Raw genomic sequence first — 27,962 nt, 5'->3', positions numbered from 1 at the left:
TTGCAAATATCGACCGATTATTTTTTTAGAAATACACAACACAATCTATATGTATTAATAATTTATTTTCAATATTAGCAAAATCTATCGTAAATCAGGAACATATAACGCGCAAATTGTTGCGTTTCTAATACAAATAAAACGTGCGATAAAACTCACGCTTCTTTATTTTCTCCTCGCAAGATGATGTTTAAAATTATTGAAACTTTACGTACTACCAACATATGTAACACACATCTAAGATTTTAATTTTACCCTTTATTGTTCCATAACATTGTAATACTTTTATAGGAACCCATCGAACCCATTATGCGAATTTTGTTCCCAACTAACTTCACTCTCATTTATAATATGTATGTATGTATGTAGTACATACATACATGCATAAGATAAATCTTCTAACGCAATTTACTTATACATTATTTAATAAATATTCTTTCTCTTCAAGTTCTAAAATAGAGAGATTGAATTTCATATATCTATACTAAGTTTAATAAATGCTTATATCACTTATCACTTTCAGATCTTAGATCCAATTTTTATAAATTTTATCTCTCTTAAAGAATTCTAGAAAAGATAACAGACTTATTAACAAATTCAACGTTTACTTTCTAACATCTATTTTAACTACCTTAACGCTCAGCGAAAAAAGGTACATGCATTCTATAACTTCTCTGCAACTTTTTCTTTTTTCATTTTCAACTGTTCTATGCTTACAAGATCTGATTCAAAATGCTAGATTATGGCCTTTCATATTAATCTACCAATCGAATGTTTCTAAGTATATTAGTACTACACAATTTACTACAATTATTCGCCTAGGCTCATTTTTTGCTTGATTTCCAATGCGAGTTTGTAACCGAGCTCCGGTCGTCGGTCTCTTCCCTCCACCATTCCCTTCACCTGGGTGGAATTCACTATCACGCCGTTGCTGCCTATCACGGTGGCCTTGGTCTTCTCGATGTCGACGAGATCCACGCCGCGGCTGCAGTCATCGATCAATATAGTGCGGTAACCGCTGGTAAGCGCGTCCACCGCGGTAGCGCCTACGCAAACATCATAGGCCAATCCGCAGATGTAGATATCGGTGGCACCCTTTTCCTGCAGCTGCGACGACAGCGTGGTCTCGGTGAGCTTCTTGTTGTCCCAGAACACCGAGTACGAGTCAACCTCCGGATTCGTGCCCTTATAGATCTTGATCGCGTTGTCGACGATCTTCAGGTCCTTGTGAAGCTCAGCACCCCATGAATCCTGCACGCAATGACGCGGCCACAGACGTTGCTTCAGCAACGGTGGTCCCTGGAACGTCACTGTGTCGTACACCCGCGCCGCTTCCTTCGAGATATTGCTGCTGATGTCCACCTCTCTGATAACGATCGCAAATAAATAAATATCAGCGCGAAAAGCTCTTCCCGCTTCTTTTACTTTCTTTATTAATGAACTCTACTTGATGTCTTTTATATCGAAAATTATGTTAATAAACAGAAGTTGAAATACTTTAAAAAAAATATGGCAGTTATAGTTTTAAGACAAACTTGTATAGACATTTCTTAAATAAAGGCATGGTAAACTTTTGCGTTTTGCAATATACTGATAATTACCTCAAGTGCAAATTATCAATGAAGGATACGTGATCCACGGGATGCCAGTCCAGGGAGTAAAACACCGCGTCGAACGGCACAGTTTCCAGCAACCGATTAATCGGGTCGATTACTTCCGAACCATCGTGCTGCGCAGCGCACTGCTTTATGTTCAAGGAACCTGTTATAAAATCATTTTGCACATCCACAATCAGGAAGGCGCTTTTCGGACGCGTGCATATTTTGATCCATCGGTTCCAGCAGACCTACAAAGTTGCATCAATGGAAATAACATTAAATAAGTAAGTCAATGTAAACTTCTGAATGTCAGAAATTTATTAACACTTTCGGTAATTAAGTGACCCATTTCAGAAAGTATTCTAAAATACCTAAACGTAAAACTGGTCGCATTAATATTATTACATAGACATTCTATTACCTTTCCAAGTAAGGCAGCAGAAGTAAAATTGTTAAAACGACATTGACTTCCTAATATACTTTCTATTATTGACGGAGAAAAAACTCAAAGTTGAACCATTTTCTACATTTTATATTTAAAGTTCTCTCTCAAAACGAATAATTTGATTGATAACATTCTGAGCACTCTTTATGTACCTCAAACTCTTCCCTGTCGATCAGGCCGTCGCCTTTAAGATCAAAGATCGAGTACACCTCGCGCAGCTGGTCCTCCTCGAGGCCGTAAATCTTGCCGCGGTCATTTCGAAACAACGCGCGGCATATGAGATCAAATTCGGAGATCGACAGAAATCCGTCGCCGTCCTTATCGAAGGCATTGAAACATGCGTCCATGTCTCTTAATGCTACTTGCCGACTACCTGTTTCCAAGTTCCAATCCACTTGTTTAATCAATACTCAGATTAGCGTCCGTCCGATCACTTTACACCTGGACCGCTCCGCCAAATATAGATCTATCGACGGAAATACTGCAGTATTCTATATATAATACTTATCGTTGTTACTGCAATATGTAATCTAGCCCCACTCGATTTTCTTGAAGGGTAACAAGTGTTCCGTAAGTATCGTTTTTTGTCGTCATTCGGATTGGTTTATTTTCAAATGGCTCGGTATATTACACCGGTATATTATACAACGGTATATAGAAAATTCTTTTATTTATCATGTCTTTTACATTTCAGAATTGCAGATGGAAGAATTAATTTTATCCATTTACGGTATTTAGGTTCAAGTTTAAAGCTTTATAATTGTACCGTCCCGAATTACAGTATTATCTCTTCATTTGGCCGGGATTACATAGATTGCGTGAGTCTCTGATGCGTCAACAACGACACGTCGACCATCGCTTCGGGATGCAGCAGTTCGTGTACTTCGTACTTAGAGGACTCCTCGTAAGCGTACGTCACCGAGGTATCGGATAGCAACATGTTACACTGCGCCAGGATCAAGATGCAGTTACGCAACCGTGTGCAGACGTTGCGATTCTCGACCGGGATTTTTGACAGATCTTCGGTGAAACCTCCCTCGGATTTATCGACGTTCTGAATGCTTGCGCCGATCCATATGTAGCCGTTGTAACCGAGTATCAAAGTGGCGCCGTTCTCTAGAGTGTGATAGTGCGTCTTCTTACGTTGAATCAACATCGGCGGTACCTTCAGCATTATTCCCTGCGACAGCTTGCCATATTTCAACACCCGTGTGTGCAAAGAGAGTGAGCCGTCGGCGAAGATCGACTGTACTTCCGCGCAAATCAGGTCTCCCTCCTGCAGGTACCTGCGCATCGTCTGCTCATCTTCGGCAGATCTTCTTCTCTGTGAATTTTAAGAGCAATTCAATACATGGCGCATTCGGAGCTATTGGTATCTTTTTATTAATTTTGACAAACACGCATTAGCGTTTCCTAAATAGAAACTTGAGGAAATTTAATTGATTACAGTGGTATTTGATACCTTTAATAGCAATATATATTGACTGAAAAATATTTTAATACACTGAAGAATAACAATAATGATAAATATCAAGATTTTATTTTCCGCGAATTAAGTCTAACTTATCTAGTTGGATAAATTTGATCTTAAAATCAAGAACCCAGTATTTTCATGCATTTCAGGGCCACTTCGATCAAACTCCGATTAACGTAATCGTTGATAAGTCCATTGGAAATGACCAATCGCATTTGTCAATCTGCTTAATGAGCAAATGCAATTGGTCATTTTCAATGGACTAATCAACGATTAAGTTAATCGGAGTTTGGTCGAAGTGGCCCTTAGGTACAGTTTCACAAGTGTCGGTTAACTTTTAATCTTAGATTAACTCACTCTTCGTCTCCTTCTAACGTCCCCCTTAGAAAGAGACAAAGAGTGAGTTAATCTAATTGTAAGATTAAAAGTTAACCGACACTTGTGAAAGTGGGCCTAAAAAAACTTGTGAAACTGGTCCTTAGAGTTATTAAAGAAAAAAAAACTCGAAATATTTTGTACAGATGTACAAAAAAAAAGTACTCCATTTATATGTGCCTTACCAATTCACCACCAGGCAGATTAACACTGGACAATAACAGGACAGCGTCAAGCTTGGCATTTACATCGACTTTCCAACGCTTCTGTTGCACTTCCGTTATCCTTCCCACAATGAGATCCCCGATCTCTCCGTTGTAGCGCGCCTTTAAGGGCCTGATCGATATGAGTTTGTTCACCTTCTCCAGGATCCCAGCGACTGAGGCGCGCAACGTTTTCTCCTCATCAACGTAAGTTCCATGTCCTCTAATTAAGCAATCAGTTCCAATGAATTAAACAATTGATTTTAATTAATTAAACATTCAAATGAATTAAACAGTTGGTTCTATAATCCCACGTTGCGAACCGAATATATTTATTTACCTCAGAAAATCCGGCTGATTGGATATCTCCTCGCCGGGGGTGTAGAGCCGTGGCTGGATACCATCGTTCGCTATTAGATTGAAGTCTACCCTATTCACCGCCAGACGTACGTTAATGGGCGGATATTGAGCCATTGTACAATAATATTGACAGAATTCGATTTCCCGATTGTTCTCACCTTCCGGCAATTCAATTTCTTTTGATTAAGCGTCACCGGCTGATAAATATTGTTGATGCTATGTCACGCACCCCACGTGGATGATTCTGACGAATAGGCATATGGACCTACACGGCTACACCTTCCCGTGTATGAGCACCGACGAGGTACACAAGGTGTCATTTGAGTGCAATCAGTGCTACACTGCTCAATCCGATTGGTTCTTTCCTCTGGATTCACCAATCACGTTCAAAAAAAGAAAAGAAAGATGAAAAGTGCAAAAAGTTCAGTAACAAAAAGTAAACCTAACCTGAGGCAACGTTTTTACATTTCTGTACCGTATCTAATGTGAACGCGGAGTAATACAGATAGATTTTAGAGCAAACCTGCGAATCAATTTTGCTAACGGAGTTATGTTTATTGATGTAAGTTAAATATACACAATCACTGACACAGTCACATACATGTAGAAATTTATTTTATATTTTTCACCTTCAAAACATTTAAAGTTTGTTTCCGTGACTCTTTAATTACCTTTAAAGTTATGAAAATTAGTTTCCCTAACTCGTATATTGTTAACGGAGGTTAGGTTAAGAGTAGAAGTAAAGCACTTGTCTTTTAATATTAATTTCAATATTAATTCTCACCTTTATTTTAATTGTCTTTCAGTGAGAAATGGACGACTTTGTACCAACGCGTGGGTCTCAAATCAAGAAAACTGCGACGAGTAATTATGTCTCTGTGAATTATGAGGCTCGAAAGAAAAAGCCAAAATCTACAGATAACTCGGATAGTAAAGAGAAGTCTGATGAGTCCGTAATGAAACAAACGCCTGCTGAGCTGAAGGAGCAGCAGGAAAAAGAGATGAAGAGGTTGCGATACGAAATTATCAAATTCGGTATGTCCGGTTTCGAGAAACCGAAGGCAAGGCGAGCAAAGGTCGAGCTCGCTATTAGCTTAGGTGCAAAACCTCCTAAGAACAGGAGGGTGAATTACAAAGCGTTAAAGACGAGTCGAAAGATAGAGAAGGAGAAGGAGAAGAAGAAGGAGGGACATAAGTCTGGACTCGCCAGTAGTTTGCTCAAACCCAAGCCAAAGAAAACACGGAAGAAGGACAGCGGTATTCTACGCGTTTATGGGAAGGTGCCGAAGGATGTCTTGCTTAAACAGAAGCAGAAGAGCTGAATTTATCGACAAAAACGTTTTTTGAAACATGAAATTTTGTCGAGATTGGCAGAGTCCAGAAGAAATATGCCTAGAATATATATATCAATTATCTTGTAAGGACTGTTGATTAGAATACAAACAAATATATTTGTTAATAATTTTGTCAATCAGATGTCTAATTTAAAATTTGTAATTAGGTTAAACAAGGATTGTTCTTGAAAAGTAACATGTGAAAGAATGAAAAAGAGATTTGCGAATAAGTGATGTACAATAATTTGATTGATGGAAATTCGGGAAAAAGGATAAGAAGGGTGTACAAAGAAAAAGAGTCAAATTTGTAACTGCAAACATTTAAAATATTTTCTGTTGATTCATCGCTTTCTCGTTACAACATCAACTATCTATTGTCTAACAATAATATCTCTTCTGCATGTTGTATACTATGTACGAAGAATAACAAGTAATAAAATAATATTTTTATATAATATATATGCCTTTTCTTTATGTGGATTAATTTTTTGGGCCAGCCTTGAGCTTTGTAATACATAGGATATAACGCTCTCGTCTGTATGTATTTAAAATAGGGTATATTCAGGTGTGTGCACACAGTTCACGCAATGCCATAATGGAATGATTCGGCATTCTGGAGAACTGTACGTTGATCTTTCGAAATGAAATCAGTCGAAGGCGGCCGCCGTTGGAGCCACCTCTAGTAACATCTGCAGGAAGGCATTGACACCTTCTACAATCAGAGAAAATGAACGAAAACGTTTGACATAAAATTTAATATCAAACAGAGGTACAGTAGAAATATAAAACGGGGAAACAAGATTAAATTTCAATGAAAGTTTTAACTTGAAATTTTTATCTTACATTCTTAAAAAGAGATTCGAAAAATTCAGAACTTTATCTTCAGCTTTTTCGAGACTCGAAATTATAATCTTAATTTCATTAGAGTTCTTGTGCTAAATTCTATATATATTTCTTTTTAAGCTTAATCTCAGATTTCTTGAAATTTATTACCATGCAGACTAGTCTTCAATTTGAATTTTAGATTTTTCGATCGTTAATGAAAGACTTGGAGTTTTACTTTTTGTTTCCTCTTTTTATCAGCAAGATATTTAATTTATTTCTTTTTCTAAAAACGAGTTTATATATCGTTTTATATATTACGATTGAATAATGATTAATACAGGACACTGTAAAATTTCACCATAATTGTTCGTTAAATTGAATCGGTCTTTATTTTGGCAGTGTAACGGGATATATACCTACCCATGAATTTGGGCACATATCCAAATTTTACGAAGGGGAGGTAGACGAGCATGCCCGCACCGATAAACCCAGCCGCGTACAGGTACTCGATCTGGGGCTTGTCGATAATCGGCGCCACTATGAGATACGCGGAGATGACGAGCACAAGCACAGGTATCACTAGCGGGCATTTGTACGGTCGTGGATGGTTGGGCCTGGTCCTCCGCATCACCAGTAGGGCGAGCATCGCGCCGCCGTAGAATATCCATGCGGTGAACGAGAAGAAGTCGATCAGCGAGTCAATGTTACCGGAGAGAACCATCGCGCCTGCGAAATCAGTAATTTGGCTTACAACACATTTAGATACCTTATAGTCGACACAGTCCGTATGGCAACGGTCTCGCCTTGGAAGTAGAACAACACATGTTATATAATATATAAAACAAAATCTCAAATAAGCCGGAAGAACGTGTCTACGGCAACTCGAAAATTTAGGTCTCCTAGATATCTAAAAGACGATCCAAAAATTTACATCTTAAAAATGTCTAAGAAACAATTTAAAAAATTTAGGGCGATTGCGTAAGGTCAGATTCCAAGCGCACAAATATATGAGCGAACACGGACAAACGTGAATAAACGCAAACGAGCAACTTTTGGCTTGGTTGCGAACGATAGTGTCGATAGTATAATACTTATCGAAGTTGCCTGGTCACATCTGTTCGCGTTTGTTCGTTTGATCTGGATTTGACTTGATACCTGCTACGAGGGAATGGAAGATGAGGCCTGGGGCAGGAGTGAAGCGTCGCACGTGCACGTAGCTCAAGCAGTCGAGCAGGTGACCCTGTCGCGACGCGGCGAAGCAGAGCCTACCCGCGGCGAACAGGGTGCCGTTAGCGGACCCGAATGTACTGATCGCTACGGAGAGTGGCATCAGCCATGCCATCACGCCCAGTATTCGATTGCCGAAGGTCTGCGAAGGAACATCCGTCATAATCAGACTATAGAAACAAATTGATCGGGCTAAGGTAGCGATCTGCATTCCTGAATCTACTGCAGCTTCTCTGATGACTCGGCTTAATCTTAACTCGCAAATAAGCGACGTGAAAGAATAAAATGTAATTAACCAGAAATATTCTTGGCGCTATCGCGTTTCTCGACGTTTTCTCGATATTTTCTAAACGCGAATTTTTCGTCGATTATGCTCACCACTGCCACAGCCTCGCTCTCGATCATTTCTGACGGTGACATGACCGCCAGATAGGATACGTTGATGAGCGCGTAGCAGAGCGTGACGAGCGGGATGCCGATCATGATAGACCTGGGCAGATTCTTGGAAGGGTTCTTGATCTCCTCGGTCACGTAATTGAGATTATTCCAGCCGTCGTATGCCCAGAGCCCGGTGTAGAAGGCGGTGGCGAGGCGGCCGATGTTGATGGTGCTACCGTCGATGGTGTCGAACGCCGTTTGCAGATGCTGCGTGTTACCCTGTATCAATTTGTACGAGCCGCCGGCTATCACCACGAGGATGGCCATCAGTTTGGCGGCGGTGAAGGCGTTCTGCACGCCGGTGGCCAGATTGACGCTGTAGCAGTTGATCAGGAGTATCAGAACGATCGCCAGCAGGGCGACGATCTTGACCACCTGGTCGGGCGGCTCGCAGTCGACGGTGAACGCCTCGACGGTGTACTGGGCGAACGACAGGCAGATGATCGCCATCTGCGACGGCTTGAGCACCAGGGTGGACACCCAGGAGAAGAGGAAGGCAGGCGGGGCGCCGAACGCGTCCATGAAATACGCGTACTCGGCGCCGCTGCTCGTGTTCATGGTGCCCAGCTCGGCATAGGCGAGGGCGCCGCAGAGGCTCAGCAGACCGCACGAGGTCCACACGAGGAAACTGAGGCCGACGCTGCCGGTACGCAACAGCAGACCCGACGGCGAGACGAAGATCCCGGAGCCGATCATCGTGCCGACGATTAGAGCCACCCCACTGACGAGTCCCACCCGTCTCTTGAGGTGAACAGGGTCGTTCGCCTCTGCGTCCGTCCCCTCCAGCCCTCCGCTCCCTCCACCCCCGTCTTCGTCATCCCCCACACCCCCAGATTGGCCTTGTTGTTGTTGCTGTTGTTGCTGTTGGCGCCGCTGTTGTTGAGGATGGTGTAACGACGGTTTGCCGTTGCTGCTGCCGTTGACAGATTTTCCGGATCGGCAGACCAGCCCGCCGACAGTGTCGCCGGTACCACCTCCCAGCCAGCCCCCCGATTGTAGTTGCTGTTGCTGCAGTTGTACCTGACCGCCGTTGCTCGTTTGCGGATCATGTCCGGCATGTCCCACGGTAGCTGCGAAGGAAAAGACATCTTGTTATTTTGCTATTTTATACGTTACCTGCAATTCAGAGTCTTACAATTAACAGACTGAATACATTGAAAATTAACATAACTAAAGGGATGAAAAAATTGTAGAAACAGCTAACATTCACGAATTATCGTTACGCTATCTTGCTTTGTAAAAAAAAAAAAAAATGATAAAAGGTACTTGAAAATATATATCGAACTAAATGAAAATTACTAATTCAATTACATTAAATGATTACTAATTTGTAAATTAAATTTATTGCGCACGCTGCTTTTATTTGCCGGAATTTGAAGCACGATCTTCTTATAATCAAAAGCTATAAAAAAGCTTGTTCTTATCCAAGCATGTCTAAGCAAAAACTATCTTTGTTTGTTCAGGCAGGAATAACTCCGTTTTCGCAGAATTATCCGATGAATAATACAATCTTGTTATTTGCTCGATGGATAGATTACTTCGTTAGTAACTTTAAAGTTGATTTGAAAGATTAATTAGACACGACGTTTTGATACATTGTTTAATTTTTCAGATATTCTGCAGCCATCTTTCTCGTCTATTATCCGATTAAACTTCTTTAACGAGTTACGTTAAGAAAGTCAAAGAACGGAGTAAACAGTCTGGTGAACTTATCATAAATAATATATTGATTCTGTTGAAGTTTTGAATAACAAACTTTCCCAGTTCTTTAAATAGCAACGGATCAATCACACCTGTCTTATAAAGTAACAAACTTGTCCGGGAGGCACGAAGTTGATTACTTCGCGAAGTGGTGCCGACTCGATTAAAGATATGTCGATTTTCTGAGCGATTCCGTTTAAAGGGAGAATACAGATTCTCACAAGAAGAATGTATTGAAAGACTAAAGAGGATTGCAAACATATTTAGTATCACCGCATATCTAGTATCACAAGCTCTTGCTCTTTACCATTAATCAGTCCCTTTCTATTTTCTGTGTAATCTGGTACAATATAAATAACCCTTTGGAAAACGAAGCTTATTGACCACATTGATCTGGTGGGTATTCAATTAATGCTACTCGAATCTCAACTTCATAGAATCGATTTAAAATCTTATTTCGCAATTTATCGCTGCAATTTATATCGTCACGGATTATGATTCCACTTCAATCAGAGCCATTTTACACTGCAGAATCCAAAACTTAGATCGATAACAGAATAACAGAATAACACAAGCGAGCGAGAGACCTGAATCCGGGTCATCGGACTGATTGCTCGCGGAAGTTTTACTTCCATTTAGCGAAACTGCAGGGTTTCGGAAAGAAACACGTACCACTTAAAGAAACATCGCGGTGGAGTATCGCGATTGGCACTTAGAGAGCGTGATCAATAGTGAACGGATATACGGAAGTTTAGTGAAGGGATCGCAGATCGAAATCGATAGGAACTATAAACGCGGAAATTAAAGCTTAATAGTTAGGCGAATTTATATAATTTTTGCACGCTAACTCGTGGCGCGATTTCTATATTCATCGCGTTTCGCACATCTGCGAAAAAGAGAAGAGGAGAAAAAAACAAAGCAGAAAGCGCCGTGAAACCAAATGGACTTCGTTATATTCGATTTGTGCCGGTTCCTAAGTTTAGAGCCACCCGGCGAGAGAGGACCACGTGGTCTGCCCTCGTCGTCGTCGTCGTCGTCGTCGCGTAATACGCGCGCGGAGTTTCGTCGCAAACGTGCCGGGCTCGAAATAATTCTGGATTTCGCCGCTTCTTACATAAACGCGAAAATTGTTACGCTTCCGCCTCTGCAGGTCTCCCTCCGGAGACCGGCCGCGTGCGTAATTTTTTTTTATGGGAACGAAACAACGTTTTGCGAACTGGTTTCCACCGCACCCAAAATCGTTTACATCGCTGTTTGAAATGTAATTATTAAAATGTAACGTTTGCGAATATTTCGTCGCAAATTTACAATCGTGTTTACGCATTAACAAATATAAAGATTTATCATACCGGGTGTCGCGAACGAACAGATCGCCGAGCCTGGATAATTACTCGAGGGCGCGACAAAGAGACCGACCAACCCGTACCGCATCCCTCTCGCTTACTGGGATGCGCTGGGATGGTAAAGCGCGCGCGATTGGCCCGCGGCGCCGGCGGCCACGTGACCGGCCGCCGCCAGCCAACCCCCGCGTGTTCCCCGTGCCACGTGACGGCGTTGCGATTATCATATTATTATCACGAAGTCACCGCGTCGCGACCGTAATAGTTCGCGTGGCCGAGCGCCAGGGAGGCATCGCGCCGCCCGGCTCCTCTTTCGCGGCGATAAATAACGAGCGGGGAAATGCGCGCGAAACTCGCCCGGTCCTCTCAGGACGGCGCGGGAAATTTCGAAGCGCGCGCGAAGCGGGGGCGGGTGGTGCGCGTCCCCCTTCTCAAGGTGACCCCGCTCCGAGCTATCGATCTCATTGGATGCGCACCTAACGATGCCGCGCGTCGCGCTCCGCTCCGACGACGTTGCTCGCGAAAATCGAACTCGTTCATCAAAGAACGAATGGCGGGCAAATAAGATAACGTATGTACACGATCTATGGAGAACGGTAATTTTATTCGAGACTGCATTCGCGCGAACAAATGGGTAATTCAATCGATGATAGACGTGTCCGATGGAAATGCGCGTTTTTCATTTTGATCATCATTTCCAGTGCCAGCGAAAGAATATACGTCGAAAATAGACCGTTGAGTTTCTAGGATACTCCGCGTTTTCGGCAAGCGTGAATTTAAGCGCGCAATTAATGTTCTCGTTAACACTGGAACAATCAACCCCATCAATATGACCAATATCAAATTCTTAGCTGAAATTACAGAAATTATTAAGCTTTTGTTGGAATTTATATTGGCTTTTGCAAAGATAAAAAAAAATAATTATACCAATATACCAAATAATTATACCAAAATTATACGCCAATAATTATACCAAAAATAATTATGCCAATTTACTTTCCATCAATCACTCTAATTCCAAAGTTCTGTACATAGGATGTCTACGTGTATACCAAAATAACGCTGGTTGTTGTAACGTTAAAATAACTAGAATTATAAAATTATAGAATTGCAGAACAATTTTATTATTCCGGGGATAGATCGTCGGAGTTATTGCGAAAGTTACCGCCGAGGATCGTAAAAGCTCTACTTTGACCCTGCGCGTGTATTTCTGAGCGGCGATACACCGGACTGATGGTCACGTATACGTCTCTCCCGCTTCTCTCGTTGACTTGATTATTTCGTATGACAGCTGCGCGCTTCGATCGTACAGCCAAAAAACGTGGAAGTCCAACAGCGACGAGAACAGGTCACTCATGCCAGCAAAACAATATTTCTATTGTTCACGATTTTACACGCGTGTGTGCCCGCGCACGCGTGATGTGTGCCCGAATCCGCGAGAATGATTGCGCGATATCGCGAAACGTGCGTTATAATCGTTGAGGCTGTAAAATCGATAATTACCGATGTAACGTCGTTTACCGGGCTATTAAAGTGCGCTTATCGTAATTGACCGCATGGACGGTTCCGCGGGAAATTACATGCAGATTCGACACGGTATTGAAGTCGACCTATTATAACTTGTCAAAATTTTACGCTGAAAAGCTTTTCATCTCATTACACTTCGAGCGATTCTCTCGCGAATTTAAATAAAGATTTATTATTTATCTTTATAGAAAATCAAGCGAATATGTATGTGATAATACAATTAATTAATTATAAAAATAAGTAAAATCTAAATTACAAAAAGTATAATTTATAAATTTATGAGAAAGGAGAGTCGTATAATGAGAGAGAAAAATTTCTAAGTATAAATTACATATAAACGTCTAAAGATTTACAGAGAGTTTTCTTCAAAGGATTAAACGCTTTCATGTACGGCAGGTCTTCCTCAAATACCGAGCGATGACATTTATCGATCTTCAGGAATTAGTCGCACTTAAGAAAAGAATCGAATAGAATGGCATTGTCCTCTCTATTACGTACCGACAGATGAACGTATACATTATAGGCATTGGGAAAAAGTACAATGCCCTTGCTAAAAGAGGAACACTGCTATACAGAACATTTATAGCGAATTCGGGCGGTTGCATTATAATTAGTGCACAGTGAGTGCGCACTAAGGCTTGTTTATAATCTGTTCTTATATTTAAAATCGCTTAAATACACGTTCGAAAACTTTTTAGCCAATAAAACAATCCGTATGGATGCTGTACAGATTATTTTACTGGCTAAGAAGTATTTCACGAGGTATTTAAGATGATCTGTAAATAAGAATTGACTAAGAATAAGCCTTAGTGTGCACTGTGCATTAAGTAGTGCAAGCGGCCAAATTCGTTCTATAAGTTAACTCGAAGAATGTAACCGCGCGAATAAAGTTGATAAAGCAAAGACCGATAAACCTTGCAGGTTTAATAATAATAGTGACAATAGTAATTTATTGGCGAACAATATAAAAAATAAATGTAAATTATATAAATTATAGCATAGATAACTATGCTGTCGATATATAGGTAGGCAAAAAAAATATCGTACATTAAATTACCAGCAACATTTTATACTGCATCAGAGAGAACGGGTTACGAATGGGTAAGATTATCTTTATGGATTTCGTATATTTTTCAACTTACAGTTTTACTCATTAACGTAGTTAATTCATTAACTATAGTTAATGAGTAAATCCTTATGCAACAAATTCAAATTTTTTGAAATCAATTATTGATTATAGGTATAGAATAGATAAGTATAAATTCCAATTATTTAACTATGGTATCTGTTAAGCAGTAAATCGATTAAGCATCCATTAGTCTTAATTAGGTTGTCATTGTCATGGAGCATCGCAGAGCTGATTAAGATTCCTCGAATTCTCAGCGAATGACCTCCGATCTGTCAAATAATATACCTAAAAGAATGATTGGGAAAAAGAGATGTAATTTTTAAGAATCATCAACTACAGATTCGCTGGCAAAAGAACAACGGCGTTTTCGAGGTCGATTTAACGGAACAAGGTCGGGATTTTTATATCGTCGAAAAACAATAGCTCTGTAGCCCTATTCTGTAACTTTAACGACAGTATCGGTATCGTTATATCATCGTTGCGCAGGTTTTTTTTCATATAATATACCTGCGCAACGATATCATAACGATAACGACACTGTCGTTAAGAGTTACAGAATCACTATGAACGGGAGAAATGATCGCTATGTAAACACACACACGTTGAGCCAAATCGCGAAGTAACTTCTATACATGCAGAATGAATTGCTTGAACTTTGTCTAATTTATTTCTTATGCAATAATAGATTATTGATTAATTAATCCTTTACGGGAAAAAAATTGAAAAAGAATAAAAGAATATAAAGTTAGAAGATGCGGATTTTCTATATCAATTATGCCATTAATGATAATCCTCTATCAATTAATATTGTAGCAACTTAATTGTGGCTAAGGCAGGATGGATTTTCGTACATCTTGTCACTTTAATTAATATTTAATTAAGTTTTATCCTTGGAGGTGTCGGAACTCTGATTAAGATCAACGGCACGTAGGGAATCCTGATGGGATATTCCATTAGAAGTGGATCTTCTCATTATATTGAGAGGACAATTATAAATTATACGTTACTGTTTGCGTGCATTTGCATAATTTATAGATAGTTAAGCTAGTTAATTCGTTTAGAACAGTTTTTTTTAGGGGGAAAGAAATATAAGAATTTGTTTTCAGAAACATTAGAAATTAGAATACCATTCCCTATTCAATTATGTAATGTACAGGTGAAGAATCAAGTGGTAGCAGTGCAAATTACTCAGACATGACTATTTCAGTTTATAATAACAAATCGTTTTAATTAATATGGATATATTTAAATGTTATTCAATTCCTATAGAGATTAATTATCCACGATACATGACTACAGTTTCCTTTCCAAACAAATTTGCGTATACATATAACGTGCGAGAAAGCATTGCAATGCGCGCAATATGCGCTTTGCAAAACATCACGCTGAAATGTTGCGCTAACGATACCATATTCAATTTGACAGCGCATTGTCGTGATTGTAAATTATCCCTTTTGGCTGACTTTCGTTGTCTCACACTTTCGGTAATGTATTTTTTAGTTGGCATCAAACTAAACTGACTTTACTTGTCACTTCGTCTTATAACTCATCCACGTCGTTGCATCACTCGTCGAAACTTCGCTAATACTATTGTAACAACTGCCAGTTCGCGATGTTTTTGTGTGCAAAATGAGGGAGTGATGTATGTACAAAGGCGCAAACACATAAATACTAAATATAATGAGATGCGGGACGTGACGGTAAAATTCGTACTAGCGAGAGATCATCTCACATTTGGCGTTCAAATAAAATTACTTATAACTTATTTACTGAGTTACTGATTATATCTTCTTAAAAACTGCACTTAATAATTAACAAGGAAGTGTAGAAGCATCTTCGATTTAAAGAAAGATTACAGATGTTCTATATTTTGAGAAAAAGAATTTCTTTTAACAGTAAAAAAAAAGCGTAATATATCCATTAAGTGCAGCATTAAAATAATAGCACTTGGATCGCCGTTAAGCCGATTAACTTTCAATCAGCGACGCGGCAATTTTCGACTTTTGCGAGATTTATTGTCAGCGACAAAATGGAAATTGCGATTTCTTTCGCGTGATCCAGCCTCCGTAATCCGGTCTCATTTAAAACCAAGCGCGACCGATATTCCGTCGTTTAACGATGTAATTGCCGATGACGCCAGGGAATACGATCGTACGCGCGCTTCTAATGATTCTAATGGCTCCTCGTCTACAATAGCTGTAAGAGTATGCAGTAAGACGTAGGCAGTAAGCTATTGACCAACCACAGTCGATTATTCTTGAATTGTAAAATTAGTTAATAGCTTACTGCTTACGTCTTACTGTATACTCTTACGGCTATTGTAGACGAGCCATTAAACGACGAAGATGACGACAACGAACACAAAGACGATAAGGACGGGACGGCGCGGAGCGAAGTAAAGAAGGTGATTCCCCCTCGATCTTTCGTCTCTCAGCGCGGCGAATTGGGTTGGGTTAAATTACAAAATTCTGCGAAGTGTCAACACGACAACGACGACAGCAAATTGGCCGATCGGATGGCGTTCATCAACACGTGTCAGTGTTGATAATCGTCGTCGTCGTCTGACGCGTACGGCGCGTCGACATACACGGGGTGTCGCGAAAGACTGTCGAGTAAAAAAGGATTGAAGTTGATTTCGAAATCAACTTAGAAATTTAAGAAGTTTAGATACACAAATTACGTAAAATATTCTAGAAGATGTCTTTTATTATTTTTATGTCAACTTTTAATTAAAAACTTTGAAGCAGTACGGTTAAAAATCAACTATAACTAAAATTTTTACACCTAAAAAAAATGAAAGATCTTAATAAGTAGCTGACACAAGCAACAAATTTTTTAAATCGATGAAAATGAATTAATAAGCTTATCCGAAAACGGATAACTTTACTAATGATAAATATACATTATATTATTAATAATAAATAGATTTTTTTAATTCGAAAAATTGAGACCTTTTTTTAGCGAATAAACCAGTGAGAAATATATATATTCATAGTCTGACGTCTGACATATAAATTTTCAATTTCACTTGACTTCGTATCCGCGGAGAAGATTTCCAATTACGAAGCGCATGTTTTTTTATTAATAAAGCTGTCCGGTCAGCGGATGGATTGAGTGATTGAAAAAAAATTCGTTGTTTGCATCCCGTCAACTACGCATTAGCTCTTATTGCCCATGGTTTTGCTCATGGATCTCATGTGTTTGCATTGTTTCGGACAGTTTCGATTAGAGACCGGATCAATTTTCACCTGGATAACCGCGTCGTGTATGTTTTATCGCGTAACTTCGTCGTATGTATCTCAGGAGATACATGATACTGTGGATTAAAACGACACGCATTTTGCGCACATTAACGCGCTGTCGCAGGTCAAATCGTATTAATAACCATAACCGTTCACCATGAAGTGCCACAATGATCCAATTGTGTCTGACTCGAAGACGCATATATGCAGTCGGACGAAGCGTTTCCCATCCGCGGAGGTGTCGGAAAGCGGAATTAACTGTAACTGCGTTTCACGGGCAAGGTCGTGTCGATCGTAAGAATCCCATCGAGCTCGTTGTCGGAGTCGTGCCATTGCGTTCATCTTATCGTTTGCCTTTTACGTTGAAGTCGGAATTAAATAGAAAAAGTAATAACTCTCAAACTGAATCTTTCAAGAGCGAACAGGCAACAATATTATATATTCTTTTTCAGAAAAATAACGCTTCACAAAAATTAGAATATTATAAATGTAATTAGAATTATAAAATAAAATGTGCGCATATATTAAAATACATTATACGTGGATAAATCTATTTATTTTTTGATATTATAAAAGCTGTACGGAATATATTTTGTAATAGGAACTTTCAGTTTAAATTCCAATTTGATTTTATGAGAATCAAAGAGAAATTTATGTGTTACTCTTACAAAGGAGATGTTATAAAAAGTAATCTCCCAGTTTTTCCCGGATAATTTTCAACAAACTATAATATATATTCTCCAGCTTCTTCTAATATTTCTAGTTGAGAGAAAATTGAGGACACCTCGTACGTAGCAAGAATAAAGTCATTTCCAGTTTTAATTCTCGGCGGACTTTTTTATCCTGATGCTCGAGATCTTGCGATTTTAGAGGCCACTTCCTATTTGGGTCGCTTTTTGCACAATGCAACTTTTTTGTCTGATAATTTAACTATGATGGAGTAACGAAAAAAAACCGACAGAACGATTGAAATGACGTCAATCTTTGTGCGGACTGCGTACAATTTCGCATCGGTGAAACCGAGCCGTGACAAAAGGTAAAATTTGTAAAAGAACCTAGGGCAAATAAAAGAAATCTGAAATAAAATTCTGTCGTATTTAAAAAAGAAATTAAATAGATGTACACTGCAAAAAATTTTGTAATGTAATTTTATAGGCCAACTATTATAGGTGTAAATTTCCTGCGTCTATAAAAATTTATTTTTTTATATAGTAATTAAACTGGCTGTACCAGTAAATTTACAGTTAAACATAAATTTGCAGAAACGTTTATGTAATATTTTTTTATTTTTTTAAAATATTTTTAAATATTTTTAATATTAAAAATTTTTTTTTAAACGCAAAAACACTACATGATATGGCAGCAATGGTGATAACGCCATTTCGTGTATCGTTTTCACTCTATAACTATACATATTGTTACGCTTATCCGTGCGTCGGCACGGGCGCAACAATATCTATTGCATACAATTGTATGTAAAGTACCTTAAATTTTTTGTAGCTATCCTTTTTTATGTACAAATTCAATTGTGATGTGTATATATTATCGTTATACTATGGAATATTACAAAAATTGGTATATTTATCTAAAATCTATGAAACATAGAATCGTTCGTGTAATTTTCCACTAAATATAAAGATATATTTACTTTTTAATTTAGAAATATCTACACAATTTTCAAATTTCCGCTATTGACTGCGTAATTTTTACACTTATTATTTACGTTTGCATACTTTTTTTTATAGTGTATGTATGTTATGTATTTTTAATCTTTATTTTAAATTTTAGCGTTTATCACATACTGAGATTAAATTTTTGAGAGAAACATAATTCTTTATCGTACATATTTTCACTCTATGCACACATTTTCCCGCAAAAAGCCTCCACTATATGTATACTTAGATTCCAGTAAATTTTTCCTGAAAAGTGAATTTACGGTTACCACATTTCTTTCAACATGATTAACGATATCGTTTCGCCAATTAAGTTGAAAAACTGCAGCTAATTTTCCTTTTTTAAAAGAATTGCTCAGGGTTATTAAAAACAAATTTCTTGTCGTTCGCAAAGCAATAAGTTTGGCTTCAAGGCGAGAACGTTTTTGCATCGAAATTACGCTCGTCTAGAAAGCAAATTTACTCAAGGTAATTGCTGTCAAATTATGATTATCATAAATTATTCGTTTAATAGCTCGTTACACGCGTGCCGAACATCGCAAGGCTTAATTCTTCCAATGCTGACGAGACGTACGTGCCTCGTCGCACACAAATATTGTCTCTCAGAAAGACCGCTTGAAATCTGTTCGGGAAGTTATTTCAACGCCGTAGTACGAATCTCTCTCTCTCTCTCTCTCTCTCTCTCTCTCTCTCTCTGTAGTTAAACACAACGCTAATACAATATTATGTGCTTCACGTTTGAAATTACGTCATGCGTCACAATAGTTCATTCTTCCCAACGAGTCTTATCGTAGAATTATATTTTTTTCATAATTTTATAAGTATGTGTATAATTTTATAGAATACGTTTTGAATTATATATGTCTAATATAATTAAAAAAATTTATAAATAATAATAATAAAAATAATAATAATAAATTAATAATTTAAAAAATATATTTTCTAAGAGAAATTACACATCCATATTATTATTATATGTGTATAATACATTTATAACTATATATACATATATAATATATATATGTATTTATATTTCTTATTGTGTAATTTATCCGAATGTAAATCTAAATTTTTTGAGAGTCTAAGATCGATATTCCATTAAATTGTCTGTAGTTGAATGCATTCCAGGAATGTATATTACGTTAACTGTAGAAATATAAAATTGTAAAGTTATTAATAGAAAAGAATTGTATCGGGTACAAATGGGAAAGAACGGACGTGGGCGAATTGAAATCCTGGTAACTTTTATTGAGAACCGATAGCATCGGGCGTATTGTTCGGCATTCGGGCTGATATTTTATAAACATTGATTTGGGAATGCAATTTTTCTCAGGAGCGCCTTCGTTTCACGATCTGACGCGCTGCTTTAATAACGCAACCGGCGCGAGTATTGGTCTCGCATTGTTCGCCTTCACGTTATTCGCGTTCTATCGATCGACACGCGTGTACGATCTCGTATATAATCCGCCTCGTACGGCAGTTCAGAATTTCCCGTAAGTGTCTCTTGTTACGCGACGCAAAACCGTGACGTTGCAAAAAAAGAAATCGGAACTTTAAGAAATTACAAGAGGACACTTCGTTAAGAAATTACGATGATGAATTTTGATGCACGAGGTGTCCTCGAACGGGCAGATACGTAGCACAGTCCCTTGAGAAGCTTAGAATGAATTTTCCATTAGCGAAGATGTCAGGAGAATAGAAAGAAGGGCCATCAATTTATAATCTTTGAAATTTTAACTTTTATACATGAATAACTGAAGCTCTGAAGTTTTGAAATCTCATTTAAATTGAAGCTTACTTAAAAACGTATAGAGATAATTATTATAATATAATATTGTTAGCTATAGTAGTAAAGCAAATTATAATTGCTCAGGCACTAGTCAAAGGGCCAGAAAATAAAACGTTAGTCAGATGTAATTTGGAATTTAATTATTACTTTACGTTAATGATCTTCTTTATTCACAAAGTTATTAATACTCTGTGAAAATTGTTATTAATTCTATTTAAAAAATAGCAAATTAGAAATTCATTAAAAATATTTTATATCATATATTATATCATACACCCTAATCTCTCCGTTATTAATAACCCAATTCCTAATTCGTTAAAATCGCTACGTTCAGATGTATTATACATTGCATTTAATCGAATCACATTTTGGTCCTTATTAGAGTAATTTATGCAATACGAGAGCAAATGCGGAGGAGGCTATGTGGAGTTGCGTCATCTCGTGTAACCAGAGAAACGCCAGGGGGAGAAAGAGAGAGAGAGAGAGATTCTGGAGCACGCGATGCCTTCCGTTCGACCGAAACGCAATTCGTTTCAAAAATATCCACGCTTCGTTGCACGTGTCAGTAACATTGAGCGCGAATGAGGTGACATCGATTTGCTTGATCCTTCGTCGCTTACGAGATTACGTAGATATTACGTTACGAATGTGTCAACGTGGCAAGAAAAATAAATGTGCCTGACAAGCTGATTATTGTATTATAGCGCACAAATATTTATACAGCAAATATATGTAAATATATTTTAAATATGATTTTATTACCTAATTGTTTATTTCATTATCACAATAACTATACAAGATATCGATATAATAATTATGTACGAAATTAATAACATTAATTTATCATTGTAAATTATTTTATAAATTTAGATAATGTGAAATAAGTAATTTTTTTCTTTCTCACAATAATTATTTTTCAAGAACTTTCAACGTTTCATTAGTTTGCTTAACTTATGTTTTACAATGTGCTTTACAAATTTGTGAATATTGTACAGAAATAGCACGAACAGTCTTCTTGCTGACGAAAGGAGATACGACGTGTCTTTAGACGTTAAACTGAACGTTAAATTGGACATGATTCTCATCTGGCAAATCACACGAATAAAATTCACGTGATTAGCGTGATCTGACGCTAAATATATAGAGTCGCGACGATGCGGCCCAATGACTTCTTTGACATTTTACATATATGTATAAAAATATATATATATGTGTCGAAAAGAGATATTTCCTTATTTTCGTAATTTAATTCGGCAATACGCGCCGAGTCTTGTCCACGTGAGCGCGATCACGAGATTATTTTTAACGATTCCAAATGGACATGCGGCATGCTAAAGTGGCCATAAATAGACGGACACGAGAAATAGACAGACTCCTCAACGAGCTCGAATCGATGAGAGACGAGAAAGAGAGAAAAAAGAGAAAGAGGGAACGGCAACAATAAGAGAGGAGCCGCGACGTTCCGTTTAAGCCAATCATTCTATGCATGCGAACTCGTGCACGAGCCGCTTTTCATCAATGAATCCACGCTAAAGAAACGCGCGATAGAGTGCAGCAGCACTCTATACTTCTCGTCGGGAGACACGGTCTAAACAAGGCTTGGTCATAATGGATACAGTCGGAAGCGAAATTTCTTTTCATACGAGGTGCTAAAAAGCTAAACTATCATAACGCTGGCCAACATGTATATTTGCAGAACTTACAACGATAATAAATTCTTATATCTTTCGTATGTGAACTTTAAAACTACGTTTTGACACTCGGCCATTCGTTTCATATAAAAGTTAGCAGATTTTTATTATCTTCCATTGCCTTCTATTTCTATACATCGACTTTAAAAATTATCGTGAAAACTCTTTAATTTTCAAGCAATAAATTCAAGCATCTTAAGAAAATTTTATCTATTTGCTATTCTTATACATTGTTTAACATATTTTAATAAAATAAATAAAACACACATAACAAAATTTACTTTTAAAAAACATTATTAAAGTTAATATGAGATAGACATTATAAAATGTTAATTTTTGCAGTAAAAACATAAACTTTAATTTACTTCTTAATTTTATTCATTAAAGTAGAATGTAAGAGAGAGACCTCGTGTAATTTTTTAAATCTAATATAATTCCAGGATAAATTCCAGCGTCAAATGAAGTTTTCTTAGCGTTTTATCTCTCAAAGCAAACGAGATCGGACATTGTCAGCATTGATAAAACACGTGGATCGTTCGCCAGCGGCTGAGTAATGTTCGCATTAATCTGTCGAGATTAGGACGTACCGTGGCGAAAGTTGCGAGATGTAGGCGGGAAAGTACATTAACGTTTATCGTGTAAGTACCTGTTTCCACGTAGGAAAAGGAGAAGGAGAACGTTGTGCATCGTATTCTACTAATAAGTCTATTCCTGGTGCGTGAGAGGTCACGCGCGATAAAACAAGTCTTTACGCCAAAGTAGAATAAACTTGCGAAACTTATTATAGAGAAGCGACTCTAACAAAATCGATGTCTCTACTGTCATTTTTATCCGGTTTTACTAGTTAAAAAAGAACGGTGCATACGAGAGACAGGGTGAATGACATGAGAAAGAGAGAAGATACTTTAATTATTTTAATTAGAATTATATATGTATATATATATAATGTAATTCAACAAAAACGAAATGTTTAAAACGAGAATAATATTAAAAACAGATTTAACTTTGGGATGCAATTAATTTTTAAAACTTAATATAAATTAATAAAAATCAATAAATACAAATTCTCATTAAAGGAACAAAATTTCGTTAGTTGATCGTATAAATAATCATAATAAAACATATTCATTTGCTATTTATTCATCGAATAAATAATCATAATAAAAAATATAAGACGCAAGACAAATAAGAAGCTATTTTGAGACATGAAAATATCATCATTTCGCATATACGAGTATCTACTTTATGGTATACCTATTAAAGTGTATAACACACTTTTGTAAAATAAGGTTATTAAGTAATTGTAATTTTATATATGGATGAACTCTACACCTCATTGTCAGGGGATATATAAAAGGATATATACTAAGCACGCTAAGTATATTATGAATGGATGAAACCCGATAGCATCGTGATCGCTTCATTGGCGATTAATCATGAATTAGCGGCCCTCGTCGATTCAAGTGGACGCTTAACTTTATCGCGCGTTAAGTGCGATTTGTAACAATTATGGGTTAACAGTCGTGAGAAAGCGGTCGATACAAGACAAGAAAATCGGCTGATACCGGTGATACTCTCAAAGTAGAGGCTCGCGCCCGATCTCGAGTTATCGTAGAATCGATCGTGTTCCCCCGCCTGACTATTTTAGCCCGTCTGACCATAACGTGCTGTTTCCACTTAAGTGTAATTGCTGGCGTTTGATTAATAAATTATTAACATTCTCATAATAATATTACAGATTACGATTATTATATCGAACGAAAATTAATGAGATTTTTATTATCTTTTTAATCACAAACATTATTAAAAAATTAATTAAATTTCTACCCAAAAGTTTATCATTTCTATTTTCTGTAAATATATTAACAACCGATACTGCAGTTTTTGTAATGATCTAAAATTTCCTGTCATTTTAATAAATCGTAGGAAAGGGAACCTACGACGCTCAAGTGACATCGAGTCATTTATCATCGTGAGCCGATGTCGCGAGAGAATTAAATAGAGAGTACTGTCGCACGAAGAGTGCTACCCATTTTGGACAGTCAATCGTAAAATGTATTTCGAAATGCAGCCAATCGTTACTTGTTAGTATTTGGGAGAAATTAATTAAATATGATTATTATATACACGCATCATTATATATAATATATATACATAATAATTATTATAATTCTTTCGTTAATAATTTATCGAATGAAATATTTAAAATGAGAATATTAAAAACAAATTTAACTTTGCCATGCAATTAATTTTAAAAACTTTGTTAATTAATAAATACAAATTTTCTCATTAAAGGTACAGAATTTCGTTAATTCATCAAATAAATAATAATAATAAAACATGTCCATTCATTATTTATTCATCGAATAAATAATCATAATAAAATATATCCATTTGTTAATTAATAAATGATATTCGTCACGACCAATGGTTATAATACAGTTTTAATTATTTTTTTACTATTATTATGTGCCATTATCGTTGATAATTTGAGTTGTCGCGGTTGTCGTCGGTTTGATTACATTTTGTCTGACTACGTCCTCGACTAAGTAGTAAGTACGCGTGAAATTCAAGCGCAGGATTACGCAACGTACATACCGTTTCACGTAGTGTCGCATCTAAAAATGATTGACAGCCGCGAACTCACCGAGTCGCACCTAGCAAAACCCGTTTTTTTTTTTTCATTGACAAAGGGAATAAGAGGCTCGACGGCGAGACGTTTATAATTAGCAAACATCTCGAGACTTGAGCTATCGCGAGAGTAACCACTGGACACATCTTCTTGGCACACTACGCTCGACCACGAGGACGCGACCAACAGGTTTTTCGTTAATACATCCAAGTGTATTCGTGACGCGAAACGCTCGTTGCCTTCAATTGCGGGCACACCGGGTGCCCGGGAATTATTTATTACCCCACCAAGTGACTAAAGGCATAAAAGGAGAGACTTACGTTCTCTCTAAATCCGTCTTGCTATCGTCATGAATTCGCAATCTCTGTCAGAGCCTTTAATAGACTTTTAATGCAAAGAAAACATTAAACCATAAACACCTCTACGATAAAGAACTAAAATACTTTTATCTTTCACAGGACAGCTGTACTAAAATCATATAGATATTTTCTTATTTTTGCAGGGGTGGCACACCGTTTACGCGATGCTATCGTTTTTCATCGATCACGCCCTGAAAAGGAATGTCTTCGTGTAATGTCCACGTGTTTCTCGCCGGCCTTCAACTACTCCTCATGTTTCATAATTAATAAGAGCACGTCTAATACCTCTTAAATGTTACCTGCAGCCGTAGAACGTCATCGATACTCGATATCGACGTCACAGGAGGCGTTAAGAGGAATTGTTTACTCTACACTCGAGATGAGCTAGCGAGAGAATATAGATACTCTTGAATGGTTGAGCTATTTTTTAATTGAATTTTTTTTCTTCCTTTCCTGTAAATCCCCAAGAGTGCAAGCGCACTCTTTCCTCTTTCCCTGCCTCCCTTTCATTGTGCTAATAAGGCTAGATTATATTCGCAGAATGACGTCGGTGCTTATGTCGCATAAAACACATACATGCGCACATATGTATACCCATACATATACAGACAGTCCGAGATGATATTGTTTTCATCGAGATAATTCCCAAGATATTCTAGACCTAATAACATATTCTTGTAAGGGTATTTTCGTTTTCCAGCGCTATTTTTAACTGAAGGAAGAAAACTCAGCCGCGCGATTATTATCGGCTTTTACAACGCTTGCTGTTCTATTTGTTTTGTTGGTTTTATTATATTTTGCCGACGCGAAACGCTTCAATTCTTTATATAAAACTTTTTTAAAACAAACTGTCCTAGTGGAAGACTTTTCCCGCTGAGAAAAAAAGCTATATATGGACATGAATTAATCGCGCCTTTTTTCCCTTCTGCTGAAACGGTAAACCGCGCCGATCGAGAATTTGTAATGACTAATAAATTTATTTATATAAATTAATAATAATAAATTTGTATTAAGAGAGAGATATTATATTTTCAACAATAATGTACGAAAATAATGTGCACGCTATTTGATTAACAATTTTGTTAATCTGTCTTTTTTCAAAATCGAGAGACAAATCCCAAAGTTCTAACAAAAAAAATAACAGATATTCGCAAATAATAAATGGTAATTTAGCAACACTTTATGTAGGTGGTTTTCATAAAGTTCTAATTAATACCTAGAGTCGTTTTCTCATCAATACCGATTATTTTGTAATTAATTCGAAATTGTTTGCTTTTCTCTCAGAAATAATATTATAACGAATCGTACGCAACGCGCGGACAAAGATTATTCAATTAAAATTTCATTACTTTTAAACTTCTAGCAGTTTTTTTTTCCCCCTGAAACAATTAAGCGCACCAGTTGTTTCCATTACAAACAAACAAACGTAGGCGTATCGCGTGCATACCGGCGAGATGCGGGGACCATTAATCGCGAGGCTTTGTGGCGGAATGATCTAATCTCTACTTCTCCAGAAATTTGCAAGAGTTACTGATTAATTTAACTTTACTTTCGCATGAGATCATCTTTGTACCGAAGTCCTTAAGTTATCAGTTAGAATGAAAGCAATATAAGAACCCTAAATAAATAAGTACAAGGTCAACAAGAACGTTCTGAAGCTAGAATTCACTCTATACCTACTTTTTGTATATACCGAGGGAGGTCCGATCGCATCGCAATCATTCACGGGTGAAATATAAAGAAAAAATTTAATTAATTAATTAAATTAAATAATAACATTCAGTTTTAAGAATCCTTAAGATAGAGATTGGCTCGTTAATCAACCGGATATGATTTGGATCAACTCTCTTTCACATTAGAAGACAAAATTGTGCGGAGCCGGTTAAACCGACCGATTATAGCAACGATTCGATGCGACCGGCATCCCTGTCAGTTAGCGGCGCGATCTTCCGACGTAGGAAAGTTGCTCATATACGCCGGGTTGCGATTACGCGCTTACCTCGTTTGAGGGGCGCGACATGCATGACTCTTGGAGGGACCGATAAGAAGGGCGGACCGTGAGACCGCCTCTCATGACACCACGCCGCTACGTTTCAATGCAACCACCGCCGTTCGCGCCTTACGCAGCTGCTATCCTCGCGCGTCCTTCCACTCGTCGTCCTCGTCCACTCGCACCCCCTTCTTCACTGCCGCCCCGCCGACCTCTGCCCTTCCACTTCCGGGACCGGCCGCTGCTCTATCTCCTCTCTCCTGCTGCCCTTTTCAGCGTGCTTACGCTCCCTTCTCCGCTTTCTGTCCTCCGGTTCTCTCTCGTTAGCTCTCCTCTCTCGTTTCTCGCTCTCGCCCTCGCGACGACACCGCTATATTCGGTCCGCCGGATCTACTTGTTCGCGATGTGCCTCCTCGCCCGGTATCTCTTTTCTCTTTAATAGATTATTGCTGACGCCTCTGTGACAGAGTAACGCTCCACGATGCTCACTTAGCGAGCTTTCGCGCTTTACTGGGCGTTCGTCGGAGTCGGAGTCGGAGGCGAGGTCTAGCCAAAGCCGTCGCTGACGAGGGAGTGGAGAGACGCGAGAGGGTGGACGGTGGACTGTGGA

At 38.0% G+C, this 27,962-nt stretch overlaps 3 protein-coding genes across 6 annotated transcripts; 1 reads left to right on the top strand and 2 right to left on the bottom strand.

The window, feature by feature from the left end:
* Positions 1 to 238: 238 nt before the first annotated feature.
* LOC112457108 lies at positions 239 to 4,697 on the bottom strand. The gene is made up of 6 exons (XM_025019998.1): positions 4,436 to 4,697; positions 4,078 to 4,318; positions 3,016 to 3,367; positions 2,196 to 2,437; positions 1,602 to 1,846; positions 239 to 1,366 (listed from the first exon to the last, which is right to left on the bottom strand). Exons 1-6 carry the CDS (start codon positions 4,567 to 4,569, stop codon positions 811 to 813), a joined length of 1,770 nt encoding a protein of 589 aa, XP_024875766.1. The 5' UTR covers positions 4,570 to 4,697; the 3' UTR covers positions 239 to 810.
* A 225-nt stretch (positions 4,698 to 4,922) lies between these two features.
* On the top strand, positions 4,923 to 6,244 carry LOC112457101 (uncharacterized protein C1orf131 homolog). Of its 3 annotated transcripts, XR_003041056.1 has the most exons (3): positions 4,923 to 5,017; positions 5,262 to 5,872; positions 5,957 to 6,244. XR_003041056.1 is itself a non-coding variant. In XM_025019988.1 (2 exons), the coding sequence occupies exon 2, from the start codon at positions 5,268 to 5,270 to the stop codon at positions 5,775 to 5,777; it is 510 nt and encodes a 169-aa protein (XP_024875756.1). In that variant the 5' UTR covers positions 4,923 to 5,017; positions 5,262 to 5,267; the 3' UTR covers positions 5,778 to 6,244. The 3 variants fall into 3 exon arrangements, 2 of the variants coding, with proteins under 2 accessions (XP_024875756.1, XP_024875757.1); XM_025019988.1 differs by having other exon boundaries at positions 5,262 to 6,244; XM_025019989.1 differs by lacking the exon at positions 4,923 to 5,017 and adding an exon at positions 5,106 to 5,176 and having other exon boundaries at positions 5,262 to 6,244.
* Positions 6,094 to 27,921, bottom strand: LOC112457097 (b(0,+)-type amino acid transporter 1). Of its 2 annotated transcripts, none has more exons than XM_025019985.1 (5): positions 27,362 to 27,921; positions 8,220 to 9,349; positions 7,770 to 7,983; positions 7,035 to 7,340; positions 6,094 to 6,501 (listed from the first exon to the last, which is right to left on the bottom strand). In XM_025019985.1, the coding sequence occupies exons 1-5, from the start codon at positions 27,384 to 27,386 to the stop codon at positions 6,437 to 6,439; spliced, it is 1,740 nt and encodes a 579-aa protein (XP_024875753.1). In that variant the 5' UTR covers positions 27,387 to 27,921; the 3' UTR covers positions 6,094 to 6,436. The 2 variants fall into 2 exon arrangements, with proteins under 2 accessions (XP_024875753.1, XP_024875752.1); XM_025019984.1 differs by lacking the exon at positions 27,362 to 27,921 and adding an exon at positions 11,330 to 11,411.
* Positions 27,922 to 27,962: the final 41 nt, after the last annotated feature.

The sequence above is a fragment of the Temnothorax curvispinosus genome, unplaced genomic scaffold (assembly GCF_003070985.1).
Source record: "Temnothorax curvispinosus isolate PA1 unplaced genomic scaffold, ASM307098v1 QBEX01007504.1, whole genome shotgun sequence".
NCBI classification, from domain to species: domain Eukaryota; kingdom Metazoa; phylum Arthropoda; class Insecta; order Hymenoptera; family Formicidae; genus Temnothorax; species Temnothorax curvispinosus.
This window is presented reverse-complemented; position numbering and strand designations above follow the sequence as displayed.